Genomic DNA, 11,859 nt, shown 5'->3' on the forward strand with positions numbered 1-11,859 from the left:
CAGAGGAGACAACAGTTGCTAACCAAGGACTCCTCTCAAACTGCTTTCAAGTGCCCAAAGCAGAAGACCCTGGAACCTGAAGGAAGGTGAGTGCAGCAAGGTACAGTGAGTTTCTCATCAGCTCCATGCCAACCTTGTGCTTCCACCACAAGGAACACCACAGCCAAGCTGAGGAAGATTCCTTTGCCTCTGAAGAACCACCTGAGATCCTTCTCCACCTCCTCCTCCTCACCTAGCCCAGCCCACTCTTCCTAGTAAATCAAGTTTCCATTTAAACGCTCAGACTTCAGTTTATTCACACACAGCAAAAAGTTCCACCTGCATATTGAAAACAAACGGGTTAGAAGTAAATGTTTTATTCTTCCAACTAAATTTCCAGTACTACAAGGGCAGTAAAACAATGATACACTGAAAAATTGCAGCAATAAACATTTGTTAAAGACTGATAGAATAAATAAAAACTACAAAAAAAAAGAGAAATCATATAAACCCATTCTTAACCCCCAAAAAAAGTCATGGAATACAGAAATGCCCTCCTTCACTATTTCACAGGCAGTACTGTGGGCTATTGGCTTAACATTGTCCTGGGATTACATTCTAAACTTAACTGTGATTACAGCCAGGTTGTAGTGCACAGTTATGAAAACCACACTAAACTTCAGTCAGAAGTGTCATTCTACGTTTTTATTTACACAACCAGTGAAGGGCAACTTCTAGAACACCAGCTTTAATCCTTTACTTTGTCAAACTTATTAACATAAGAAGCCAAATCGTAATGATACAGCAAATGAGGCCACTGGTATTATTACAGGTAGCAAAGGTCCACATCCAGGTGGTACTGACATCAGGGAGCACTCCAAAACCAGTTGCTGCATAAGAGTGGTTGCCACTGACAAAAGCTTGAAATAACCTGTGTTCACAGGGGGAAAAAAATATGGCATTGCTGCAAGTCTTAACTGGGACAGCTTGCAGCAATAAAACAGGGTGTATAGGGCAGCCCACATATGCAGAAAGTGTGATTCATGAAACATCTGCAAAGAGAAGAAAACAAGAGTTAGGGAGGGAGGGAACAAGTGCCAGCTCTGTCCCAAACCTGCTGCAGCTTCAAGCTAAAACCAGCCCAGGCCATGGGGGCAGAGCGGGAGGTTTTAAACACAAGCTGCATTTTCTCTCGTGCGTTTCATGCTCAGTCTGACATCATCAGTTGCAAATATGTTACCTTGGGGCTGAGCTGAATCCTACAACCATCAGGGCTGGAGAGACCTCTAAGGTCATCAAATCCAACCATGAACCTGTTACTGCTGGAACCCCCAAACCCTAACCCAGATCCTCCAGTGCCACATCAGACACCTCTGAAACACCTCCAGGGATGGTGACTGCACCACCTCCCTGGGCAATATCCCAGGGCCTCAACACCACAACAGGCAAAACATTTCTCCTCACATCCAATCTGACTCTGCCCTGGCTCAGCTCAAGGCCATTCCCTCTCTCCTCTCCCTCAGCCCTGGCAGGACACACATCCCACACCTCTCTCCAGCCCTGGCAGGAGTTGCAGAGAGCCAGGAGGTCACCCCTGAGCCTCTTCTCCAGGCTGACCAACCCAACTCCCTCAGCCCTTGCCCATGTGCTCTGCCCTTTGCTGCCCTCGTTGCCCTTGGCTGGACTCGCTCAGTGCCTCAATGGCCTTTGGGCAGTGAGTGCCCAAAGCTGAGCACAGCACTGAGCTGGGACCTCCCCAGTGCCCAGTGCAGGGGGATGACACTGCCCTAGTGCTGCTGCCACACTCTGCTGAGCCAGGACAAGGTGCCCTTGGCCACCTGTGCACACTGAGCTGTGCCACCAGCACTGCTTGGAAAAGACCTCCAACATGGAAGCCTGAGAAGCAGCAGGGGCAGTCAGAGCTGGAGGTTGGGGAGTGGGTGCTGTGTACCCAGCACACAGATACTCACAACTGGCAGGCTGTTCTCCATATCGTCGCATGATCTGGTCATGCGTGAACTTCACAAACGCGTCGTATTGTTCTGCAAGGAGGAAGCATCACAAGTGTGAGGACAGGAGGTGTGACCCAAGCTGACAGACACTCAGGACTAGTATTTTTTCACACACAGAACTCATACAAGTTGAACACACACCCACCCTTAGCAGTCTGAAGTGATATGACACAGTTCATAGCTGCTGTTCCCTCTGCAGCCCCCAGACCAACCAGCACATGTGCCCTGAGTTAAAAGGCTTTCCCTTAGCAACTTCTGTGCTGAGAAATATGCTTAGAGTGAACTATGCTGCACAAAGAGACCTCAATATACCCAACATTCTGAAGCAGTGAGGTGTTCCAGTTTGACAGATCCATAACAGGGGCAGAGCAGTTAAGGTGAACGTGGCATTAAGGTCAGCGCTTGGGCTGGAAACTTAATTTCCCTGCTCCTATCATAGAATAATAGAATCAACCAGGTTGGAAAAGACCTCCAAGATCATTGAGTCCACCCCAACCGTGGTCACTAGCCCATGGCACTAAGTGCCACATCCAGTCTCAGCTGGAAAACCTCCAGGGATGGTGAATCCACCACCTCCCTGGGCAGCACATCCCAATGCCTGAGCACTCTCCCTGGAAAAAATCTCTTCCTAAGATCCAACCTAACCCTCCCCTGGCAGAGCTTGAGTCTGTGCCCTCTTGTCCTGCTGCTGGTTGCCTGGGAGAAGAGACCAACCCCCACCTGACTCCAACCTCCTGTCAGGGAGTTGCAGAGGGCGAGAAGGTCTCCCCTGAGCCTCCTCTTCTCCAGGCTCAACACCCCCAGCTCCCTCAGCCTCTCCTCATGCCACTTGTGCTCCAGTCCCTTCCCCAGCCTCGTTGCTCTTCTCTGGACCTGCTCCAGCCCCTCAATGTCCCTCCTGAGGGGCCCAGATCTAAGAAAATTAACTTAATGAAATGGAAACACAGAATTACAGGAAAGGGATTTGCTACAGAGTTAGAAATTCTGCTTGACAACCACCAGAGAATCAAAAGCAAACGAGAAAGTGAAAGGATGAGATGCTAAGTGACCAACACTTGACTAATTCCCATCAGAAAAGCTGCTACCATAGGGAGACAGAGAGTGGAGTGCAGAGTGCATGAGAACAGCCACTCTGTCATCTGAGATCTAGGTATGGAACACACTCATCTGGCCTAGAGCTGAGCACTGCTGTTTCCCAGGGAGATCACTCTTTCTCCACATACACACCAATGCATTCATCAGAGTTTAGTCAGCTTCACCCCTACACTCATCAGCAGGGATCACCTCTCAGAACCAGCAAATGGAACAAGGAGAGTAATATCTACCAGATGCTACTTCTCCCTCTCCATTCCCCTTCCTCCCTTGTGGAAAAATACATGTGCAGCAATGTGAGGTGCCCTGAGAAAAGGGCCAGGTCGAAGAGGGAATCTTCAACCAGAAGTGCAGTTAGATCTGGAGTAGCTCCTAGTGCCACAGGTTTGCCCCATCCTCTTGCAGGGAGAGTTTCACAGGGCATCAGTAACCAGCAGGTAGTGCAGCTAGCTGCAGCCCAGAGCACAGACAGGCCCAAAGATCCCAGGATATGTCCCAGGGGGCACAGCAGCCAGTGCCCTCTGCCCACCAGCAGGACCTCTGCTGCACTGCAGCTCACGTTCTTCCAGCAGCCATGTGAGGAGTTTAGCCAACCAACAAAACACCACAGAGAGCAGACTGAAGGCCCAGAAACCACGTTGAACAAGTAACAGCAAGTACAAGTATTCCTAAGGGCATTAATGGCCTGGAAGGAACTTGCAAACTTCCTGCTCTGAAGGTCTGAGTGGATGTACACAGTTGCTCTGTACCATCAGCTTTGTCACAGCCATCCATGGTTACTGGAAAGCATTCCAACTGCAAAGCCAAGCAATCCAAAGGTAAGAGCAACCTACAGTGAACCACCTGAAGATTTAAGTGAACACTTGCAAAGTTACTGACATCACCTTCATCCCCTAAGTCCTGTTCCAAGGCAAGAGGTGGCTGAAGGGCACAGAGGTGATGACCACACTCTCTGGGTTGACCCCTGGTATAACAGGCTGGTTTCCACAGATTCTAGAAACCCTTTTGACTCGTGCTTCCCTCAGCCCCAGACAAGGCCACGTTCATGCTAACACAATGGTTTCAGGTAACCGAGGCAGGAAGGGACGTCAGGGCACGACAGTGAGCTGAGCTTTCCATTTGCCAAACCCTCACCCTGTGTGAAAGGCAGCTCTGCTCACAAAAGGACCTGGGAGAAGAAAAGAACAGGCAGCATCTGGCTAACTACAGACAAGACAGCTGTGACTCAGACAGAAGTCAGGAAAATACTCAAAATGCAAAGGTTCAGCTAAGGCACCTGACAAAAGGTCATTCAATTGAGACTTACTATGGAACTTCCAGGTACATTTCCATGGCCTTGGCCCCTCTTGCAAGACTGGGAATCACCCTACCTCACAATGTTAAGAGAAGGATGTAACCACTCTGTCAGCAGAAAACTAACTGGGCCTTCTCTAGACTCTTTTGGCTCTTTCCAAGTTCCCACAGACTGCTGAAGGTGCATTATTGGCTCAACAGATGGGATGCAGTAACATGATCCTAACTGCTCTTCTGCTGAGCACCATCTGACTCATCTCACCAAACCACAGCTCCACAGAGTTCAGTCCCTCCCTTCCCAACAGCAGAGCCCAAACATTCCCTTCAGACTGACAGATGGAGCACGTGGAAGGGGCTTGGCAAAGAGGTTTCCTGTTGTAAAGAACTACAGCAGAGTGGTGGCCAATGGTTGGGCTCAATGACCTCAGAGGTCTCCTCCAACCCTGATGACTCTGTGATTTTAACTACAAGTTCATGCTCAGGAGTGCTGGGAACAAATGTAAATCTATCTGGTCTTGAAATGGTTCTGATCCTGCTAAATGAAATGCAGTGAGGGGAATACAAACAATAACCCAATTCCTAACATATATCAATGAGAAGAAAACCGTTCCAGAGAGTCCCAGATTCATCAGTCTGAAGCAGGTTAAGAAGAACACAGAAATGGAACATTAGGCCTGAAGCAACAGAAGTTTTCAGGGCACTACTTATCACAGAACCATCAGGGTTGGAGGAGACCTCTAAGGTCATCCAGTCCAACCACTAACCTGTCCCTGCTGGAACCCCCAAACCCTAACCCAGATCCTCCAGTGCCACATCAGACACCTCTGAAACACCTCCAGGGATGGTGACTGCACCACCTCCCTGGGCAATATCCCAGGGCCTCAACACCACAACAGGGAGAACATTTCTCCTCACATCCAATCTGACTCTGCCCTGGCTCAGCTCAAGGCCATTCCCTCCAGTCCTCTGCAGGAGGGACCATCCCCCACCTCTCTCTAATCTCTACAGCTGTACATTTATCGCTTATTTATAGTAAATTCATACTCTTTTACAGCTGTGAATAGATGTAGATTTAAGAGGGAATTAGACCTGTAGCAACTTCTCACAGAGAAATGGCAGCTCAGCACACAGAGAACCTGGACAGAACCTCAGGTGCAGAGACAATCCTGTCACAGGCAAACCCACGAGCCTGACAAGCCTGGGGACTTTCTGCATGGACAGAAGGGTTTATTCCCACACCTGAAGACATCTGATGTGTCTTCAGGTGGAAGCAGAAGAGCTGTGGGTACTCCACAGCAAGTTTGCTGCAGAAGAGAGCACTGGCATGTTCACTATCATCACACCAAGCACCAAATGAGACACCAAATCACCCTGTGAAGGCACCTACCTCTGGATGCACCACAACTTATGGGCAAAAATGCTGCCAAGATTCTTAGAGGCTGAAGACTTCAACAACTGAAGGTCATAGCTACAATGCTGACATGAACATGATCCTTATGGAAAGGTAAGCTGGCATCAGGTGCCAAAAATTTCAGCTGAATGCTGTGAAATACAACTCAACAGAGCACTGGAAATGCAGCTGAACTGACTCTCAGGCACACACTGCTGGCAGCAGTGCAGTGCCAAGCTCTGGGAAAAGAAAGGGAAATCTCAGGCACTGTCACTGTGCCAAATTCCAGAAAAAGGAAGTCAGTTCCCAAGCAGGAAAAGAACCCAACACAGCCCTTCACAAAGAGCTCTTAAGGCAGCAGAATAGAAAGTCTTTCTGGCACAAAAAAAAAATAAGGAGGAAATGATCAATTCAGACATGATAGCAAGAGAAAGTTCAGAGTGAAATAAAACCACTGTTTCCACTGATTAGTAATACTCAGGAGTCAGAGTTTCTACCCAAAGCAGCATGGAAGGAAAAAAAAACCCTATCAAAGGGAGCAAACAGTTTTTCTGCCCTGTCTGCAATCCCGGTCCTTACTCAGACTAAAAACACACTGTAGCACAGAAGTGAGAAGAGGTTTGAAGCTTTCAGACTGACTGGACCACATTGCTCTGCACTGTCAAGTACCTGCAAGTTTTGTGGTCAAAATTTCTTCATACTCTTCGCGGATTTTCTCTTCGCGCTCTTTCAGCAAACGTTCACAGATCATTCCAACTTGTCTGAGAGTAAACAGGGGCTGTTCTTTTTTCAATGGTGATGATGCTGCAGATGAAGTACCTGAGGAGAAACATTTGGGCACAGCAGTTTACAATTACAAGTAGAGCAGAACCATTTTTATATATATAGTCAGTTTTCTTCCCATCTTTCACACTGAAGGAACTTTACAGAACATTTCGGAGAAGTTTTTCTCTGCTGTTTGAATCTTTTCATTACTCTTCAAGTACAACTGGACACTCCACAGGGACATCTGCAATGGGCAATACACAGAGCTGTCACAATGTGTCACAAACACTGTAAGCAACGTTTCCATGTACAGATTTAAGCTTTTGTGTCCTGCAAAAATGACAGTAGAGTGAGAGCAGGAACAGCTGCTGTGCTGTTACAGCACCAGGGACTGGGTCTGCAGGACACTCTCCTGCAGACAATGCCAGCTTTGTGTCCTCCCATTCTCACCAGGAGAACCTGCCATGATGTCCCACACCAATGCTAGGAGAGCAGCAGGAACTGGAGAGAAGGTGCCATAAACCACAGATAACTGGGGGAAATTATTTACTCACATGGAGCTTGACAACACAGAGCAGAACTGCACAAAATTTATTGCCAAGAGAAGCACCAGGAACTGGTGAGAAAGTGCCATAAACCATCAGGTAACTAGAAAAAAAAACCATCTAAAACGACAGGGAATGTTCTGGGTACCTGGCAAAGCTGGTCCAGTAAGGAGAAATGCATGTGGCTGTGCATCAGTAGAACAACAAGGGTCTGTCTGCTGGAAGCTATTTTCTAAATGTCTTCTCTTCTGCATGCGTTTGTACTCCTGTTTTATGTTGTACAGGATTTGTTCTAGAAGAAAAACAACCACAGAATAAACCCAAAATAATTACATTTCACCATTTATTTCCACTCAGACACCAAATGCTGTAGATAATGAACAGATGATAACAGAGAGAAACTTAACACAGAGTCTGCAAATCCCACTGTGTTTTAGGTAAGACATAAGAAATTATGCTAATGAAAAGAAACTCCAGATTGTTTTCACCAGGAGAACACTAGAAAAACGTTGGTTAAGGTCAAGTCTTGGTGCTCACAAACATGAACAGCATCCTGAGGTTTAGGCTGTACCCACTGTACAATACAATGGATAAAAATCAGGCTGTAAAACCCTGACTGGTATTAACCATCTTCCCTTCATCCCTGTAATGTGCAGTCACCTTTCTCCCCTGGCAGAGTTTATCACTCACACAGCTAAGGGGACCAAAAGGCTCTGGAGTCAAACACCCCAAGAAATCCCACTGCTCTCTGCACACTCAGGGCATTCAGCAGCACAGTGCAGAGGGAAACACAATGTATAAAGCATCAAAGATCTGGAGACCAAATTGCTAACAAAACACAAAACCGTCCACAAGGTTTTTGACATCCTCAGATCTCTCCAGCCAAACAGAAGGGAAGGACCAACAGCCTCTTTCAAAAGAAGTATGGCAATGTGTAGCTCAGCACAAAGTACAGCAAAGGGTTTAATCATCTCATCTCCACTGCAGAATTTCAAGGGGAGATCCCTGCAATGGAACCACCAATCCTAAGTGCCTTCCCTAGGAAACTCCACGGACCAAACGACCCTTGGGCGCATCAGTGGCCTAACTGCACATCCTTGGCAATGTGGAAAAGGGAAAAAACCACAACAAACAAAAAGTCATTTTCTATTTTTTTACAAAGAAAAGTATCACACAAATTATGCCCCAGCCCTGGCAGTGTTCTCAGCCAGGTTGGATGAGCCTTGAGCAACCTGCTCTGGTGGGAGGTGTCCCTGCCCAGGGTAGGGCTTGGGGCTGGGTGAGCTCTGCTGGAGTAGGAGGTTGGACCAGATGACCTGTGGTGATCCCTTCCAACCTGATTCTGCAGTATACACACCACACAGAAATCCACAGATCAAGATGCAGCCAGGCTGCCAAAAGCAAACAATCCCATACAGAGTTGGCCACATGCACACACACATCAGTCGGGGAACTGCCCGGCAACACTTTGACTCAGCAGCATCATGGAGATACAACAACAGTTCTCCTCAGAAACAAGAGCTGTTCTAGCTAAAGTAATGCTGCAGAGTTGTGAGTGGGAACCAAAGTAGCTCCTAAGATCACATCTGTCCTAAATCATGTCTACACTAGGAGAAACATGACTACAAACACTCACAGTGTACTTGGATTGACTGGAACCCAACAGACCATGTACATCCCTCACTGCCACTGGTGCCTTGGGCACACTGTCCACAGTTTCATGGTAATATCAGAGAATTTTGGGGCAGGAATGGAGCTGAGAGCTGACCCAGCCCCAAGCCCTGCCCTGGGCAGGGACACCTCCCACCAGAGCAGGTTGCTCAAGGCTCATCCAACCTGGCTGTGAACACTGCCAGGGTTGGGGCAGCCACAGCCTCCCTGGGCACCCTGGGACAGGGTCTCACCACCAGAACAGGCAAAACTTCTGCCTCACATCTAACCTCAATTTCCCTCCTTCAGTTTGTGCCCATTGCCCCTTGTGCTGTCCCTGCAGCTCCTAACACAGATCCCTCTGCAGCTTCCCTGGAGCCCCTTCAGCTCCTGCAAGGTGCTCTGAGCTCTCCACAGAGCCTTTCAAATTCTGTATGAACTACACAAACATCAGCCAAATTCCAGGTGTAACAAACTGGATAGTAATCTTCTCTACCGCTCCTCTTGGTGTTTATCTTTTTGCAGAAACATTCTCAAACCACATTAACCACCAAAATCACACAGGACAGAGGAAGTAAACAGACTCTGGTGAGGGGAGTTAAAGCAGCAATCATCAGGTTTCATTCAGCCGTAACAATCTCTGGAAATTAAACAGGGAATAATTTAGAGAAGATGTTAAAATACCAGCCAGAAGCAAAAGCAGCAAGGTGTGTGTGTGTGTGTGTGGAACAGGGAGGGGAGGCAGAGAAATCAGCTACGGACTTTGGGAAAGCAGTAGCAACCAGGATAGAAAATTCAGGTCTGTGCACCAAAGACAGAGGAATTTATTCCAAATCATTGTGAGTAGTGGACAAAGAAGTCTCAGTGATATTACAGGAATTTCACCTAGTCCAATTTGGCAACACTTTTTAATGTGCCACCTTCTTGGTCTGAAAATGAAAGATCAGATGCACTGGGAGATCCCTGTCCTGACAAAATTACTTCCGAGTTTGCACTGCTGTGACTTTGGGTAAAGGTATAAAGCTCAGCCAAGCAGCAGAGGGGCAGGGAACACTGAAACATGGCCAAGAGCAACCAGGGGAACAAGGCCTGAGATGGCAAGTCCTGACTGAACACTTGCTAAGGCTCTATCCCCTGGCTTGGCAACTCCTCTGTTCAGACTAAGTTAGGAGATCCATGGCACTGCTGCTCATCCCAGGGAACTGACTCCAAGCTGTGCTCAGCACATTGCTGGTCACAGACTCATCAGGGCTGGAGGAGAACTCTGAGATCACCCAGTGCAACCACTAACCTGTCACTGCTGGAACCCCCAAACCCTAACCCAGATCCTCCAGTGCCACATCAGACACCTCTGAAACACCTCCAGGGATGGTGACTGCACCACCTCCCTGGGCAATATCCCAGGGCCTCAACACCACAACAGGCAAAACATTTCTCCTCACATCCAATCTGACTGCCCTGGCTCAGCTCAAGGCCATTCCCTCTAGCCCTACCAGCTGATGTGACTGTGAAACTAACTGCCCTCACACCTCCCCATTTCCACCCTTTATAAAATGAAGATTAGCAGTCAAGAAACACAAGTTCAACACAGCACAAAACTGTTCAATGACTTCTCATGTGAACTATCCGACCAGGAAAGCTTCAGATAAAGCAGGAACATTTTTGCATCAGCCAAGACCGAGTAAACACTTTTATTAGCATATAGTGCCATGAAATCTTTGACTTTAAACAAAACTATTTTGCTGTGAAGTGAAATTAAAGCTTGAAAATATTTATGGCACATTTTAAAAGAAAATCTGAATGCCAAATTGAATTATTTTGTCTCTTGTTTTTTAAACAATCTAGTACAGTTAGGAAAGATGTTTAAAAGCACCAAGTTACTCCTGGCATTTACAATTCTGCTTCATAAATCCACAAAAACACTTTCAAAACATTTTTAGGGCATCTCAGTGCTTGAAAGAAGCCATGAAATATTAAGGCAGTGCAAACCAGACATTTCTGAAAGGCACCTATAGGCAGACACCTAACTGCAAATCCCTTTCCAACTCTGGCCCAGTTAGACAAAGCTTAGGGTGAGCAGATCTCACTCTCCAACCTAGTTTAGCCTCCAGAAAAAAAGTCCCTGCCTTTTCCAGTTCAGTTTCTTAACCTCTCTCACTTTCGATTAGCTCTGACTATTCTCTCTGCAGCTGACAAAGGAATTACAATGTGCATTTAACTGGTGTCAGACACAGGACAGGGGTTTTTTTTATGTGCTCCTCAGTGTGGAGGCTCAAACTGTCCTTTTCAACAATGACATGCATCTTAATTAACACATTATATCTAAAAAATCTAGAATCTGAAGGGACACTCATTAAAGAACATCTAGTCTAAGTGAGCTTCTCTACGAGTATAGAACTGAAGCTATGGATTCACAGAGATTAAAACTTAAAGACTTGAATCCACCTTAGAGGTGCTGAAGGTCAGATCAGACACTGAACATCAAGCAGGGATTTCACCTGAGCAGACAAAAGCAATGTGTTTATGATTAGCAAACACACACCACTGTGGCCTATCCTCAGCTGCTTTTCCACTTCCCTTTACCCCCTCAGGGGTCACTGCTTCCTCCTGGTTACAGCTCCTGAGGAGCAAACACCCAGCAGAGGTGCTGAAAGGGAAACATGACCCAAGGGATCTAGGGCAGCAGCAAGAAACAGCCACAATGGAATGAATCAATACTTCATAAATGGCATTTCAAGTTCAAGAGGACTACAAAACTCTGCCAGCTGCACAGGAATCTACTCTATGCCTCCTCCTCCTCCTTCAGGGTCAAGGCTAAGACAGCAACAAGCCAAGAGTGCCACTGTCTCCTCATAACCACTGAAGGCACCAGGGAATCAGCCAAATATACCTGAGCATAATGAAATACATGGATACTCTTTTTCTTTCATCCAGAGCTGAGTACTACCGAGAGCATAAAATTGATTACACAGGTTCATGAAACACTGCATTAAGGAGGACAGCACTCACACCAGTTTCTTCCAGAGCCCGAGATTCCCTGAATCAGCTGCATTCACAACCAGGGAAGAGAGGACGACACAGGGAGGCAAATCACAGCTCAAACCTGACACCTGAAACGTGATCTGTCACACTA

The 11,859-nt window shown here is 47.1% G+C and overlaps 1 protein-coding gene across 1 annotated transcript; it reads right to left on the reverse strand.

The window, feature by feature from the left end:
- Positions 1-340: 340 nt before the first annotated feature.
- On the reverse strand, positions 341-8,398 carry AKIRIN2 (akirin 2). Its single transcript, XM_009083180.1, has 5 exons — positions 8,393-8,398; positions 7,225-7,368; positions 6,436-6,585; positions 1,950-2,021; positions 341-1,031 (listed from the first exon to the last, which is right to left on the reverse strand). Exons 2-5 carry the CDS (start codon positions 7,328-7,330, stop codon positions 1,021-1,023), a joined length of 339 nt encoding a protein of 112 aa, XP_009081428.1. The 5' UTR covers positions 7,331-7,368; positions 8,393-8,398; the 3' UTR covers positions 341-1,020.
- Between the last annotated feature and the right edge of the window lie 3,461 nt (positions 8,399-11,859).

The sequence above is a fragment of the Acanthisitta chloris genome, unplaced genomic scaffold (assembly GCF_000695815.1).
Source record: "Acanthisitta chloris isolate BGI_N310 unplaced genomic scaffold, ASM69581v1 scaffold30519, whole genome shotgun sequence".
Lineage (NCBI taxonomy): Eukaryota > Metazoa > Chordata > Aves > Passeriformes > Acanthisittidae > Acanthisitta > Acanthisitta chloris.